Below are 17,240 nucleotides of genomic sequence, written 5' to 3'. Positions count from 1 at the left end.
AGTTTGACAGTCGCGATTAAAGAACTCCGAACCATTGTCAGACCTTAAGGTTTTAATGGAACGCTTAAACTGGTTAGAGATTAGAGAACAGAAATGCTTCAAGGTAACAGGGACTTGGGATTTTTGTCTAAGGATGAAGGTCCAAAGACACCGTGAATAATCATCAAGTAATGTTAAAACGTATGTACCCCCCAACAGATTAGAAGCAGCATACGGTCCCCATAAATCCATATGCACTAGTTCAAAAGGTGTATTAGAATAAGAGGAGCTAACGGGAAAAGGTACACGAGATTGCATAGCTTTATGACAAACATCACAAGGAGTTTTATCATTATCAACACTAAAGACAATATTTTTGATGTGTTTGACAGCTTGTAAAGAAGCATGCCCTAGACGTTGATGCCACAAAGTTTGGTTGTCAGATTGTGTGCACGACATGGCAAGACCACTACCAACACTATCCATGGCAGAAGCAAAACTGGGATGAGGTCTGAAAATGTATAAGTTCTTGAACAAATGAGCTATGGCCAGGCCTTTCTTACTGTCCTGGTCCTGCAAAAAGCATGATTCTTTAGTGAAGAGAAGCTGAAAAGAAGTGTGAGTACAGAGTTGGCTGACAGATATTAGGTTGACAGAAAATTGAGGCACAAAAAAAACATTATGTAGTGTGATTTTGTCGCTTAATTGAACACTGCCCACATAAGTAACAACATTTTTCGAACCATCTGGTAAATGGATGAAGTGAGGAGTAGCAGGTTTAGCAAATGAATGAAAAGATGCAATGTTCGCACATACATGATTGGTAGCCCCCGTGTCAATGATCCAAGAGCTTAAATCAATACCAGTTGGCTTAGCAGTATTACCTGCAAACTCCTCTTCAAATTGTACAAAGTTTGCGTGGCTAGTGATAGGATCCGAGGGAGCATTCGCCTTTGTCAACAGCTGAATCAATTGAGTCATCATTCTCGTGGCATTGTCCGGCACTCCTTCATCTTTAACATCAATATTAGCTGTAAAAGCTCTCCCCTTTTTCTTCTTTTCATTGAGCGATTTATACCAATCAGGTATTCCGTGCAACTGGAAGCAAGTGTCCTGCCCATGTCCGGGTTTGCGACAATGTGAACAAACCACAGTTCGTCTTTCTGCTGCAGTAATCCGCTGTCTTTGTGCATATTTTCCATCATCTCTCTTACTGCCTTTAGAGAATAGTTGATAAGCTACATTATTGGTGTTCATTTCCATGGAAGTGTGTATCATTCTCTGTTGTTCAACAGCATAAACTATTGAAAACAGTTGGTAAAGGGTCGAGCATGAGAATCTGACTGCGTTCGTTGCTAAAAACCTCATGAAGCCCCATGAGAAACTGCATTAATTGCGTCAGTGAAGCAAGTTGATCAATCTCCTCATTAATCCCACAAGTACATCTTCCACACTTACACCTCGGTGGAGGAGCCAAGCAATTAAGCTCATTCCAGAGTTTCGTGACCTTTGTCAAGTAGGCGGTAAGGCTCAAATCCTGCTGAGCGACCGAAGAGAGCTCCCTCTGCAACTGGTATATTAAAGGTCCATTGCTTCGTCCGTATCGCGCCTGCACTGCTAGCCAAAGTTCACGCGAGGTGCTGCAGTACATGAAGGACTCTACTATGTCCTTCGACATGGAGTTCCAAAGCCATGAAGTGACCATCAAATCGACACGCCTCCACTGCTCAAAAATAAGTGAACCAGGAGCTGGTTTTGAGAACGAACCGTCTATGAAGCCTAGCTTCATTTTCGTTCCAAGAGATACATATACTGCTCGCTGCCACACCAAAAAATTCGTACCATCTAGCGGCGAAGATGTTAACGCCAGCTGCGAATGCTCAGAAGGATGAATGAAAAGCATGTCCTTCTCGTACTGAGACGATGCTTCACCTGTTCTGTGTCCCATAGTCGACGAGGCTGCTTCATCCGCCATTCTGAATCAAAATCAATAAGGTATGCAATCACTGCAATGAGGTAACCCAGAGACCTTCACGTAGAAGGCTCTGATACCATGTTAGAAACCTCACTAAACATCAAAAGTTTGCTGAGTGTGGACGGGAAGAAAGCAAGAAGAAGGCTCTGTTTCATAGCTGAAAAATATCAGACTGTATTGCACCAAATGTGGTTCGAACTTGCGATTAAATACAGAGACTTCAACTGACTCATAACCGTCTACAACTACCTAACTGACTCAGCTATGACGTGGACCAATCATCCACAAAATAAGTGACGTGTATGCCACACAACAAATACAACACAAAATAGAAGAAGCGTGTGATGAATGACACGCTTCTACCCGGCATCGAACAGAAAGGAATCAGCAACTTCATCATCATCTTCTTTGCTGAGTTCTGTATCAGCAAAGGCAGCAGTAGCAGCAGCAGAGGAAGCAGCAGGTACTGGAGACTTCAAGGATGTAGCATTCTCAACAGTAGAGGTCCAGACAAAGCTGTCTATCTTTGGGCAAAACATGGTGTCCAGTGGACGGACGACTAACAATCTCAAAGCTCCCACCTTTTGCCGGTATGTGCTACTGAATATTGGATTTACACAAAGTATAGACAACTATTATTCCATATTTTGTTTATTTGCAACAAAAACTTAGGATGCAATAAGTGAATCACTTTTTGGCAGTCTTGTGTTCAAAGCATGGGAGCTGTAATACTTCATTTTGCATATTAAAATTCTGTCTTGAGACCGACACCAAACTTCAATTAGACCGTATTAAGCCGATATGAAATTCGACTCAGGGTATATTTATGCAATTGATTATCTGAACCTGGGCATGATTGGGTAGATCTCCTATATGAGAGTATGTGAATGCATTTATGACAGCTAAATAATTTATTTTCATGTAGTGTTATTATATTCTTGGAGTTATTATTTGATGTAGTTGCTGTTAAAACTAAATAAAACTATGGTATTTATTTTTTATTATGTGTTGTAAATTATCTTTGTTATATCAATATATATATATATGTATATGCATATAACATTACTAAATCCGCGTAATATTAATTTAGCTATCATTAAATGAAATATTTATGCGGGACACAAGAAATTTTTATATTTGTTGCTTAAAGTATGAAATAAATGTTACACTAAAAAATTAGAACAAATAAAAGTTTCCTAAGAAAATTTCATAAAGAAATTGGAGTTTCGAAGGAAATTAGATTATTTTGAAATTACCATCTATTTTCATTTTCATAAAATCGAAAATGAAAAAGTTTCAATAATTTCAATTGAAAAGTATGAAAATTTTAGACCACGTGACTATTACATACTTAAATTTTTTTTTTGCATAATATATCAATATTTTTAAATCAACTAACATTACAATATTTAATATATAATGAATCAATATTTTTAAATCAACCAACAAATTCAAATAAAAAAAAGAATACTATTAAAACTTCCCACAGGATTCCAACTTACAACAAAAAATTTATGAGACTTGGACCTTACAGCTCATACAAAATATAATTATACCGAGTATAGAGAGAAGGCAAGTAGCCGGTGAAAACAACTCTCTGCAGTCTGCATCTTCGCATAGTTATATAAAAATTCAGGAAAAATAAACATTGAATTTTTTATCTGAAAAATTCCATCAAAATACTTTTTAATTTAACAACCACGTTCAGTAACTTAGTTAATTTAAACTACATTAACCTCGACCAAACTAAATTTCCCTAATCTATTTTTTATATATAAAAATATGAATCCAAAAATTACTTGTTTCTATTAGAGAAAGGATATATTTTGGATCCTAATTGCTTTAAACTCTTTCGGTAAAAGTTTAAGAGTCATCGAAGCTTTCAACTAAAGAAATTAAAGTGATAAATAATATGTAAAGTGTAATCAATTTGGTAGAAGATATTTTAAATACTTTAAAGAAATGTATTTTATTAGAACACATATGATAACGTTTTAACACTAAATTCTAAATGCAATTGGGTATGTATGATATCTAACTATAATTTCAAACAATAGCAAAGCATATTAATATATATATATATATATATATCATAAAATTATAAATAAAAAATTAGTAATGTTATTAGAGCGGAAGTGCTTATAAAAATTTTTACTAATTAATCGCCTTTATTTTAGAATTTATATAATGGTAAAGAATTAATTATATCAGATCCCTCATAAAACATTAAATTACACTTTTCTCCAAAAAAAATTTAAAATTACAGTTACACCCCCTTCAAAGTTCTCCATTTACACTTGACCCTCTTTCGTTAGGGTTTGGACGAAAAATACTGGTATTAGCAAAAAAACTACATAATGTTTAATTTTAACATTCCCACATATATATATATATATATAAAATGAGGCTAACATCATTATATTTATCCCTTCACAGTTACAACATTATTACATAAAATTATTAAATAAGGGAAAAATTAAAAATTTATACATTTTTTTTTTTGCTAATATCAATATTTTTTTTGTCCAAATCCTAATAAAACGATGTCAAATATAAAAAGTGAATTTTCAAAAAAGGTATAAGTGTAATTTCAATTTTTTTTTGAGGAAAATATAATTTTGTATTTTTAGATAATTAGTTAAAGATGATTAATTTGCATCTGTTGAAATTTGAACAGCTTTTATTTTATCGACCAAAGGCTTATAAAATATTTGTAATAAATTGATTTAGTAACATGTTCATATAATATCATTACGAAAAGCACTTAGAATTGGTTCATTCTTTTGAAGAAACTTCAATGTAAATTTAAAAACTTCAAAAACTTACTATGAAAACAATAACACAAAGTTTAATAGACAAACCGCAAACCCGACCGATTGTTTAGTATAACAGGGTAAAACTGAATAGGTATTCTACGGGTAGGGTCTAGTAGGGTATATAACTAACAATTACGGTACTAACCTAGTATAGGTTCAGGTACGGTATTACCCGCCTATTGACAAATCTAGTTTCTACATATGCATTGCACATGAGACTCACTAGTGAACACTAGAAACGATAGTAGTACTTAAAACACTAACCTTGGTGATACTAATTTATAAGACTCTGTTGGCATATTAAGATACCGTCGCACCATTGAGTAGAGATTGCCTCTTTTGTGCCCATGCGTCGACCATTACTCCAGCAACGCTGGTCAAAAACCAGAGCAGGCGTGGCCGAGCTCCATTAATTTGGCACCATATATTCTTCCACCAGAGACCACATGAAGTTTCTTGGAATCACAATCATTGACAGAAGAAATCAAACATAACTGGTGGTGTTGAATAATCTGTGGAGAGTATCTTGGAGGCTATAAGGGCGTTTGCTGCTTGAGTATAGTGGACACCGTCCCAGCTTACGGACTGAGATGATTGATCGCAGACCTGATAGCCAGGAAACCCACAGGATATCCCTCTCTCGTAGTTGTATGGTGGTCCACCTGACCCGCAACATGCCATTAGTGGACTTGAGAAACCTGGGATCAGCGATAGATCATTAACTACTGTGCTGTAATCAAATTAGAATGATGGACTAGTTATGTCAATTCTCCAGTATCTAATCGTAGTATCAATTCTTGTTAGTTTAGAACACTTTAGTAAACATCATAAGTTGACAAATGGTTTAAATTAAATGACATCTTCAATGCAAGATAAACGGAGAAATGTAAATGGCAACCAAGTGTTAGATGAGCTTACCATATTTGGTGGAGTTGGCAATGAGATCAAGCTTTATAGTATACATATCCACATATACAATGGTTGCGTCCTCCATCTCAGATCTTAATTCTACAGATATTTGGCGTAGGCCTTCATTGAACAATTTTGCTACATCATTATAACTTGAAATACATCCAAATGAATCAAGATCGTGAGAGATATTTTTAGCCAAAGCAAGTTTTTGGGGTAGACAGCCCAAAGGCCCGGTGTTGTGAACCCAGAATTTTCTGCCGCCACGTTCATATATGTTCTGAATGCCATGGAATAGCAGTTAGAAGTAGTCTCACATCTTGAACTTACAGCTTTACATATGAATATAATTTTTCCCATCCAGGAAAACTCATATAATTAAGTTATAAATCTTCATTCTACTATACTTGTGAAACAGAATACTAAGTTATAAATGCTAAATTGGCAATAATCATTTTAAAACTTGAACTAAGAAAAAAGGAAAAAATGCAATTTACCCCCTGTGTTATGGGAAATGAGCAATTTACTCCCCCCGTGTTATAAAACAAAACACCACCACCCCCCCCCCAACCCGTTTTGTCTATTTTGCTTTATTTCTAACAACACAGGGAGGTAAATTGCTATTTTTTTTCACAAGGGAGTAAACTGCTCGTGTCCCTTAACACAAGGGGTAAATTGCATTTAACCCTAAGAAAAAAGGTCCACATACGGTGGAAACATTTGAGAGGCTTTTCCTTAATCTCATTTTTTCTGCTAAGATGAGAGACGAGATTAGGGAACTTACCTTAACAGCATTCTTGATTTCTGCCAGTACCGAAGGTATCTTTTTGACCACTTGCACATAGGATAGGCCCTTAGCAAATGAATCGGCAAGGTCATTTTGTCCAATATCAATCATGTAAAGCGCATCACCAAACCTATCATAACCTATCAAGTGGTTGGCACCTATATGTAGCACAAACAATCAATTAACTAGATTGTGTATAAATTTTACTTAACAAAGAATAAATTTACTAAGAAAAGAAAGGTGAAATCGGTAGTATCAAGTCTGAGATTATTGGTTCCCATTTATTTTCACTAGTCTCCTGCTCACGGACTTTGGCTTTCTGGAACTATTATTCTAAACAACAAATTGGCACATAAATCTCGGGACCAGATGAGAACTATAGGAGAAATAGAAAGAGACAGGTGAACTACCAAGATTAATGATTCAAATTATATCTCATCAATCATTACCTTATCACTTGCCAGTGGAATTCTGCAAGGAAAAAAGAATATTGTATCCGTAAGTAGAGGGAAACTCCCGTAATTTGAAGTAGTTTTACCAAACAAAGTAATGTGATATTCTGTAATTAAATTCCTGTAAAATACGCCAATCCCTGCCAACAAACAGGTCCTAAATGTATCCAATTTTCTCCAAAATTAGGTTCCTCCCACCAGCCCAACTCTGTCCTGCATCTACTATTCCTTCCAAAGGAAAAACAGTAACTCGGGAAACGTCAATATCCATCCTTCGGATGAACAAGAAAAGCAAATGCTTTCACCTTTCATCTTGTCCGTCCTCAACTCGAAGTCTCTGCTTATCTATCTTTAAAGTTCTTGACCATAAAAATATACCCATTGCGTTCCAATGTGAAAATTCTCAGTAGTGTGTCATGTCCGGAGCACTTCACTACCTCCCACTCCATGGCTCACTGTGCCCCAAGAATTATTTTTCTTTTATAGCTCAAACTTAATCAATGTCACCGAGAAAGTGCAAGAAATAACCTGTAGCAGCCAGTTCAGCTGAGCGATCCTTAAAATGCATAAACTGCATGACCTGAATATTTAATGCAAATGGTACTCTTTTAGGCAGCGTGGCGGACCCTGCAATAGCAAAGTTTGCCCCATTTGAAAAGCTAGAACCTAGCGACTCCAGATATGGGTTTAGAAGACTTGTGTTCAGACTTTGACCTGCAGAAACAATAAGACGTCCTCTGCTCAATGACATTATAAGTTTAAATGACCAGGACAAGATATACAAAGTTTACTAGTTCAGCCATATTCCAGTTCTCCAAAGCAAAACACATTCTCTGAATTAGCACACTGCGTCAAAAGTTTAAACATGTTGGTCTAGCGATCCTGCATGAAACAACATCTAACACAACCGAATCACATTAACATGCAGCAAAATAGGGAATGCAGTCACCGACCAGATTGGATTTTCTTTCTATTACATCATCTATTCCATTTAATATTTACACACGAAAGTCTACAAAACCTTTCGTTAAAAACCTTACCTTAAATAAGTTAGATGATGCAATTTTTGTCTATATATCACTACGCATGTTAAATAGAACAGAAGATGCAATAGCATTTGTAATGAAAAACCCAATCCAGTTAACAATGAAATTATTGAGGCTCCCTACTTCAGATTCCCCTACAAAAAAAATTAATTACAGTTGGCAGAAAGCACAGCGTAATGAGAAATCAATGACTTCTTCTATAGGAAGGATGACAAAACACTATGACAAACACGATAACAGAGCCATTTTATGTAGTCCTGAAAACAATACCACAAATACGTGCATTACAGCACAGTACAGAAAAGGACATCAAAATGGATGAGAATATACAGCTCTTGGGACCATATTTCCTTGTACCTTTCTAGACCTCTTTTGTATGTCAAAACAAATGAACACTGCCACTGACTAAGATGCCAAGACCTAACAGTAATTTGTTTGTCGGCCGTTGTAGGACCCATGGAAAACTGCACACCAACTTTGTTAAATGAAAATTATTACATATATCCCAATTTACTGCTCATAGTTTTTCCTGAAAAGCACTTTTAAATAAGACTATATTTTTCAAAATTGTTACTTTCAGAAGAACACTAACAATAAAATACATAAAGCAACACTACAACGATAAGAAACACAACACCTTTTCAATTGAAACCCGATGTCAGATTCTGAACTCAGACCCCATCGCCCATTATTTTGGTACTCTTCACACAATTAACACGTACGAAACAGAAACCGCTACGCACGCGCATTATGCAAAAAAGCAACAGATTCACCACAACACAACCCGCAATCCATGAAATATTCAATCAGAGACGGAAAGAATACAAATAATAGGAAAAGAAAAGAGAACGCACAGAGAAAATCGATAACAAGACGTCCATCGCAGAGGCGCCCCGTAGATCGGCCGAAAAAAGTACGGCCATTGGGCAGCCTCACGGGGATACCTAGGCCAGCGACGATTCCGCCGGTATCGGAATTCGAATCGCCGAAGTTGAAGATGATCGGAGGCTTTCCACAGGCAGAATAAGCTAAATGCGGTACGCAGAGAAAAACGGTGAAGAGGAAAAGCGCGGGGAAGAGGGAGAAGCCATAGCCGGGGTTGAGAGGAGCAGAGGAAAAGAGCGAAGCAGACATGGGAAGCGAAAAAGTGAAGTAAAAGCTTGGGGAAGAGGAGCTGCTGCTTCTGCTCTCTGAACAACGTTAATCACTCGGTGCCTCTTTGTCTTAAATGTTTTTCGAGGCATGCTGAAGTTGACATGTGTGTTTTTTAACACATGGGCCCCAACATTTATTCACTGTCGGATCTCGATTTTACCGTCACCTCTTGAAATTTGATATAATTAACGATACTGGTGACCTGACGCTTGATTCTTGTGTGCATAATTTTATTTGATGCAATATCAAAATTATTTATAATTGCTTAAGAAAATTGATATAACAATTTTATAAAAATAGCAGTTCTTATAAAAAAGAGTTAATCTAAAATGAAAAAATAATAGAGTTTTACATAACTATAAAGTGAATTTTTTTCATAAATTAAATTTTTATTCATGAATTAATCTAATTTGTAGTTGTACTAGTTACCTTAGTCCACTAAATATATATATATATATATACATGTCTAACTGATGAATCATTCAAAAGTTAAAATGAGTAGTAGAAGCAATACTAAAATAGGAAACAAATTTGTATGTATCCCCTCGAAGCCCACATAAAAGAAAGACAACAACCATATTACTGCAACACCAAACCCAATACTCTAAACCACAAAAAAAGCCAAGTATACCTTAAAAAAAATGAAACAACAGAAAAATCAATCCCATATTAACACATATCTAACGTCCAAGCATAACAGGCCACCCTGGTTGAATTTAGCTTCATAATTTAGTTCAGCTTTAGGTTGCTGTCTTTAGGCTAGGAATACTCACTTCTAGATTGATAATGACTCTAGGCGGTGATGTTTTCAAACGGTTGTTGAATCACACTCAAAATATTCAAATTTTAAAATGTCGAAGATTAGTCATACTCTTATAAGGACTCCAGTGACAGAAAAGCATGGTATAAATGGTGTTCATAAGCTTATTCAGTACCCCACTTATATTACTATTATGAAATGTTATAGCATCTAATAGTATTCAATACTAACCAACATCAAGATTATCCATAATTTTGAAATTGGTTAGAAAATAAGCACACATGAATAATAAATGAGGGGCAAAATAATTTCTATGATATAATCATTCATACAAAAGTCACACTTACCATAAAGAAATAAATAATAGAATTGTCTTGGACTTACCGTGAAATTATTAAAAAATTAAATCGTTCCGTTCATGAACCAATTCAATTTGCAATTTTACTCACTTTGAAGATGGATTGACCTCTCACCTACATATTTGATGTGGTTGAGATTTTTCTACTAAGGGATAAAATCGGGAATCTTACCTCGGCATAATTGCGCACCAGGTGAATTGCAATTTTCGAAAGAAGTGCGGTTTTCAAGAATATGGTGTCTCTATAAATGAATAGTCACTTGCATAAAAAATTAATATTTTGGTATTTATAGTAGAGTTGTAAATTATATGGTATGGTGAGTTGTATATATTTAGTGTATGCCTCCTATGCAATAAATTATATTTTTGCCCTGATAAGTTAATAATTTTTATCAATGTATATCATACAGCCCCCACTCTCAGATGGAAAATGCACACCCGGTGTAATATTTTGCCCGAGAGTAGACACTTTTATGAATTGTGTTAACACATGGGAGTGGATGGATGGGGGTGCGAATACGCTTGGCCGAGAGTAGACACTTTTCTGAATTATGTTAACACATGGGAGTGGATGTATGGGGGGGCGTGTCGGGTGGCTCGAATTATGCCTGGTGGTGCTACTCAAGTCACTTCAAGTCTAGGGCTCGAGTTGAGCGCCTAGTGGTGCAAGGATGCTTGAGGTGGAACGGGGTGTAACACAAGCTCGGCTCGAGGAATCTCGATGGCGAGGTGTACCAGGCGGTGCGCCGCAAGCCCGGATCGAGGCTAGGGGTGCACCTGCCTCGAGCTCGAGGCGAGCCCACTCCAAGCTCGAGGGCACCTCGGAGCTGGGGCTGCTCGAGGCAACCAATGAGCCCCGCCTCGAGCTGGGCGTGCTCGAGGCAATCAATGAGCCCCGCCTCGAGCTGGGCGAGCTAGGGGGTGTTGGGCCGCCTTCCCAGCTCGAGGAACGCCTCGAGCTGGGGGCAGGGGGGGCGCGGCCCTTCCAGCTCGAGGCAGCCCCCAGGGTCCGACTCGAGGCGTCCCCTCGCACCCACCTCGAGCCTTTGGCTCGAGTCCCTCAAGTGTTGGGAGGTGGTACTTATTTTTTGAGTCCCATGGGTTTTGAACCCAGGTCAAAAAGGTGGAAAATAGGAACTCCAACCACTACACCATCAAATATTTTCTGATAATATTTGTTCCCATTCTCTATTAGTAGGGGTTGCTCAGAGTTTATTCATCTCTTGCGCTAAATTTTTTCATTTGTCTTGAGGATTTCGACGTCATTTTCAAGAAATGCTCCCTATAAATAATTCTTACATGTGGTGATGGAGCCCCCAAGACTTTGGAGAAAGTGAAGCGACGCATTTTTTTCTTTTTTGAAGACGTTGCCTCTTGGGGTGAATTTCTCACCATCCACACATAGTATTTCATATTAATAAATATAGTCACTACATTTACTAAGCTGTTGTTTTGTTCTCTTATGATTTATATTCGTCAGATGTTGTCTCAAGGGATGTTTTTGCTCAAGCCTTAGAGTTAGGTTTTTACCAACTTCGGAAGGGGGGGGGGGCAAAATTTTCCGAGTTCAACATTTTTATGCCGAGGCATTGCTTCAAGAATTTGATAAGGGGATGTTGCCTCAAAGGATACTTCATGTCCCGGAGTCGGTCTTTTACCAACTTCAAAGGGATGTAAAGTTTTCTGGGCGACATTATCGACGAGGATCTCAATGAAAGTTCCATTTATGGGGTCCCTGGGCAATGGCGACTTTTGTCTGTATGACAATGACGATTTTTGCCTCTAGGGTCCTCGTGAAACTTCAAGAATCTCTACGTCTAAATTCTTTTCGTTTGTTGGAACTACGACAAGAAAACTAACTTCATTACTTAAAATTCGAAGTACAATATTTTTGGAGAATCAAAAGAGGAGAAAGATATGTCGAGCTACTACTCGAGTTTTCTGCTATTACAAGTGAATAGCCAAAACATAATTTTTTCGCTACGTGAACTCTGAGTTACTCCTTCGTGGCTTGTTGATCTTTTTGACGTCACGGGATGACTCCTGCGGTGGGATAGTTATCGTCACGCAGATTTGGCACATTCAGCCCACGGTCAAAGTGGCGTCCTTGTTGATAGTGGTTGACGTATTCCTTTAAGTGTCCCCGCTGGATCAATTTTTCTATCTCATTCTTTAGGTGATGGCGTTCCTCCGTCTTGTGTCCCCTGTCCCGATGAAAACGACAATACTTATCGGATTTGAGTCTCTTGAGGTTACCTTCATCTTTGCCGGCCATTGACTGATTAGTCCTTGTTGTTCCGCCACCATTAATATCTCCCCCCTAGGAGTGTTCAAGGGGGTATAGTGAGCAAACCCCGCCGAAGGTACATGCTTGCTTTCCTCTTTCTTTTTTGGCTCATTTTCCTCTTCCCGACCCTTTCTTTTGCCACTAAGGGAATCCAAAGCATTAGACTCCTCAATTCGGATGTATTTCTGGGAGCGCACGAGCAAATCTTCCATAGTGCTAGGGGGCTTGCTGGCTATGGACTCCTTGAATATTCCCGGTAGCAGGTTCTGTTGGATATACTAGCTAACAACTCATGATTAACATGGGGAACTTCATGCACTGCGTCCATGAATCTTTGGATGTAGTCTCTCAAAGTTTCGCGCATCCTTTGGCGAATGGTGAATAGAGATGCAACCGTTTTTAGAACTTTTTTGTTCATGGAGAAGTGATGCAAGAAACGTTGAACCAACTGCTCGAGACTAGAAATAGTTCCAGCGGGCAATTGGTTGAACCAGGCTAATGCACATTTCGACAGCGTAGTGCGGAAGACCTTGCAGTAAGCGGCGTCACTCAGATCGTACCAATCAATCTTGGCATAAAATTTGTCTAAGTGTTCTTGTGGGTCTCCCGTTCCATCATATTCCGATAGATTCGAGACCTTGAGGCTTGCTGGGAGCACTTCGGCTAGAATATTCGGGGCAAAAGGGCTATGTCTTGGAGGAGCTACGACCAATGACAAGTAGGAATCCTCGACTCCCTTAGGTGGTGGGGGAGCGAAAGATTCTCTGCGGAGATTATGACCTTGAGTCTGTGTAACTTCAGGCCTAGAGATCTTGCTGTTCACTTCCTCCCACCTCTGCTCCTCCTCCTCGGGAGTCGAGGATAATTCTCGACTTCTGCGAGGGGAAGGAGGGGGTGGGTTCGCAGGTTGTTGCGCTACAAATTGGGCTACGGCTTGCCGCTCGAGTAGATGCGTCGCGTATTAGGGCGAGCAAAGCTTCTTGCGTCAGTTGGATCATCGATTCTTAGGGTGGAGTTTTCGGGGGGAATGCTCTCTCGGGAGGCGCGGGCGGAGATTGTCGACGTGGTGGAAGAATCTCCCCATTGAGGGGTACTTGCCCATGCATCAGGGGGGTTACCTCCTGGGATGGTGACTGTTCACGAGGCGGGCCTTGTTCCGCCAAGACTCGAGACCTGGTTTGCATATTCAGTGTCAAGGTAAATGTTCCCACAAATGGCGCCAATGATGTGGTTGAGGTTTTTCTACTAAGGGATAAAATCGGGAATCTTACCTCGACACAATTGCACACTAGGTGAATTGCAATTTTCGAAAGAAATGCGGTTTTCAAGAATATGGTGTCTCTATAAATGAATAGTCACTTGCATAAAAAATTAATATTTTGGTATTTATAGTAGAGTTGTAAATTATATGGTGTGGTGGGTTGTATATGTTTAGTTATGCCTCCTATGCAATAAATTATATTTTTGCCCTTATAAGTTAATAATTTTTATCAATGTATATCAATATTGTAAAAGTATATTAATCACACCTTTATGATATATTTTTTAATATAACAATAGAAAAATATTCAAATATTTCTTTTTTAAAACTCACAACCTATAAGCAGGGACTTTCCCTGTGGGTGAGGGACCTTTGTTCTTCCTTGTCAACATTGAAACTTTTACTTGTACAGGTAACCTTCATTAATTTAATATAAAAAGACCTATTACGATTCATGTACTTTCATGTTAAAAATCTCAAAAGTTACAGAAAATCAGGGAAAAACATTCATAAAATAATTACAAAAAGTCAATGAAAATAAGTGAACATGTCTTGTCAATCTCGACCACCATGCCCACTCCTCTTTGTTTTCTTCTGTTGTTGCCGCAACTGATGTGAGTAAATTTTAGAACCCACCAAGGAATTCGATTTAACAAGCCCTAATGCGGTTTTGGCTCAGATCTCTCCCCTTCTTCTTCACCATCTTTTAAAGCACTGCCATTAGAGATGTGCTCAAAGCAAGATAATTCAAACTCCACTCCAAGAAAGAAAAGGTTGGTTTGAGATACTTTTATGACCTAACCAATCGAGTTTCTGGGTCTTTATATGTGACATCTAATATTTTTTGGATAAAATAAGTGATGTTAATGACTTTTTGGACGAGCGGCTTATGAGTGATGATGGATATTTGGTAGACATGACATGACACATGAAGTACAAATTTGATAAGTATTGGGAAAATGTTGAAAAGATGAACATGATGTTATATGCTATTGTTATGATTAATTCTCGTCATAAGTTCTCCTATCTCCAATATGTTTTTAAGAATATACATAGGTCAGAAGTAGAAGAGAAAATGAGAAATTTGGTCAAATCTGCTCTATATGATATATTTGAATAATACAAAAAAATGTATACTTTTACAACATCACTCCATTCTTCTACCGCTTCATCCGGTGAATCAGGTCAGACTCAGGATTAAGATGATGATAATGAACAAAGGGTTGTTAGAGACAAGAGAAAGAAATGAAAACAAATGGTGTCTGAAATTGGAGGTAAGCATAGGTCAGAAATGGATAATTATCTGAACGAGAAAATTGAGACAGATGAATCTCCGAACTTTAACATTACTGAATGGTAGAAATTGCATACGCCAAGATTTCTCATATTAGCAAGATTGCATGAGATGTGTTAGCTATGCCTAAATCTACCGTTGCATCGGAGTCTGCTTTCAGTACTGGATGGGTCGAATAATCAATGATTTTGGAGCTTCATTGACTCCTGAAGATGGCACAAACTCTAATTTGTTGTCAAGATTGGCTACGTGTGTTCCATTCAAACTAATTGAAGAAGACTATGACACCATTGACAAAATTGTAAAAGGTATAGTTTAATTTAATATTTATTGCAAATATTAGTTTATTGACATATATTTTTCAGTTATTATTTTATTAATGATGAGTAATCTTATTCTTATATATGTTGTATCAAATATGGGTGCAGAGTCAACCATCATCAGGTTATGATGTTGTATATCGCGTAAGTTGTATGTAGTGTTTTTTTTTCATGCATTTTTATAGTTTTACTTTTATTTTTCGTTTGTTTTATTATAATTTTCTTTTTTGGGGTTTTGTTTCTTAGGTGCAAGTTGAATAGTTGATGGTCGATGACTCAATGCTCAATGATAGAACTTTAATTCAATTCGCTATATGTATTATTTGGATACTGAATATTGTAGTTGTACACTTGTAACTTGTACTATTAAATTTGAATTTAAATTAAATGAATGGAATTATGGATTGTTATTGTTTTCTTTTCTTTTAATTTGAAATCTTGAATTGTATTCATAAATATTCTTTTCATGATACATTGTATTTTTAGATTTCAATATTTTGGTACTTATATTTTTGGAGAAAATTGAAAAAATACCAAAATTAGTTATATATATTATTAAAAAAATAACTTTTGATTTTATTAACCAAAAAACCGAACCGAATCTATTCAGTCCGATTTTTTATTTTTAGAACCACCAAACTAAAATTGAAAATTCAGATTGATTCGGTTCGGTTCGTCGAAATGCACACCGTTAGGGTTGAGTGTAAAATAGGATAAAGTGCATGGCTTCAAATTGGATTTGGTCACTATTGGAAGGGCCAAATGCCTAAAGAAATGATTAATTTATTTTATTCTAATCAAAGTAATTAATTTAAAAGATAATAGTAATACTAATTAATTTAAAAGATAATAGTAATACTAATTAATTTAAAAGATAATAGTAATACTAATTAATTTAAAAGATAATAGTAATACTAATTAATTTAAAAGATAATAGTAATACTACAAGAACGACTTTACACCATTTGAATTTCATTTTGAACCATGTTTTGTGAAAATTTAATGGATATTAATTTATTTGGCTATAAAGTCATCTGTAATTCATCTTTAAATCATTTCGTTGATAAAAATCCTTCAATTTAAATGTAATTTTTTTCTTATGTAATTATTATTTCATATCTAGAGGCTGAATGAAGTTGTCTAGCTCAATTAATTGAATAATCCTAATCCAATTAAGGTAAGATTAGCAAATCAAAGTACAAAAAAACCGAATGAGCAAAAAACCAGCTAAAAATGAAACCGAGCCAAACTCAAACCCACTTTGAGGGCAACCACCTTAATTGTCACGTCAGCATCACTTCCTGCATCAGAGGTCTGAGACATGTTAGCAGAGACAAACACATTAGTCGGACTTCTGAAATAAGGTTAGGCTTGCTCCTAACAAGTAAACAAACTTCCTCCTAAATTGGTGATTTTTTTATTGGTGTGATAGTTTTTGTTCCTATTCACTGTGAGAATTAATGTTATCCACTTCCCCATGAACTCAAGAATATCGAGATCATGCTCGACCAACCTGTTAAGTGTCTCATCCCACTCTTATAAATAAGGTGTAGGTACTTCAAATGGAGAAACTTGGATAGCTTAGCTTCATAATTTCAATTGACTTTACATATTCAATCCACTTAGCTCACCGATTCTCTTTTTTTCATAGCATTTTGGGTGCTAGGATGTGGGCAGAGGCAAGGTGAGCCCCCAAGCCGCAACAAGCCCCTAGGGCTTGGGGATGACTTGTGTTGGCTTTGTATTAACAAGAAACATGCAAGCTTTTTCAATGGGGCACTTGAGTGGGGGACTACAGTGTCGTAAGTGGAATATATAGTATGGATATTGGACTATAAATT

The 17,240-nt window shown here is 37.0% G+C and overlaps 2 protein-coding genes across 2 annotated transcripts in view; one reads left to right on the top strand and one right to left on the bottom strand.

Moving 5' to 3' along the window:
• The window catches only part of LOC105172453 (glucose-6-phosphate 1-dehydrogenase 4, chloroplastic), a 12,357-nt gene extending 9,496 nt beyond the window's left edge, over positions 1-2,861 (top strand). The window contains exon 13 of the mRNA XM_020697094.1: positions 2,459-2,861. Within this exon, the coding sequence (XP_020552753.1) occupies positions 2,459-2,517 (59 nt within the window). The 3' untranslated portion in view covers positions 2,518-2,861. The remainder of the gene's footprint in view (positions 1-2,458) is intronic.
• Positions 4,783-9,213, bottom strand: LOC105172452 (GDSL esterase/lipase At1g09390). The gene is made up of 5 exons (XM_011093882.2): positions 8,819-9,213; positions 7,447-7,632; positions 6,464-6,624; positions 5,689-5,959; positions 4,783-5,468 (listed from the first exon to the last, which is right to left on the bottom strand). Exons 1-5 carry the CDS (start codon positions 9,096-9,098, stop codon positions 5,239-5,241), a joined length of 1,128 nt encoding a protein of 375 aa, XP_011092184.1. The 5' UTR covers positions 9,099-9,213; the 3' UTR covers positions 4,783-5,238.

This window comes from Sesamum indicum, linkage group LG10 (assembly GCF_000512975.1).
Source record: "Sesamum indicum cultivar Zhongzhi No. 13 linkage group LG10, S_indicum_v1.0, whole genome shotgun sequence".
NCBI classification, from domain to species: domain Eukaryota; kingdom Viridiplantae; phylum Streptophyta; class Magnoliopsida; order Lamiales; family Pedaliaceae; genus Sesamum; species Sesamum indicum.
This window is presented reverse-complemented; position numbering and strand designations above follow the sequence as displayed.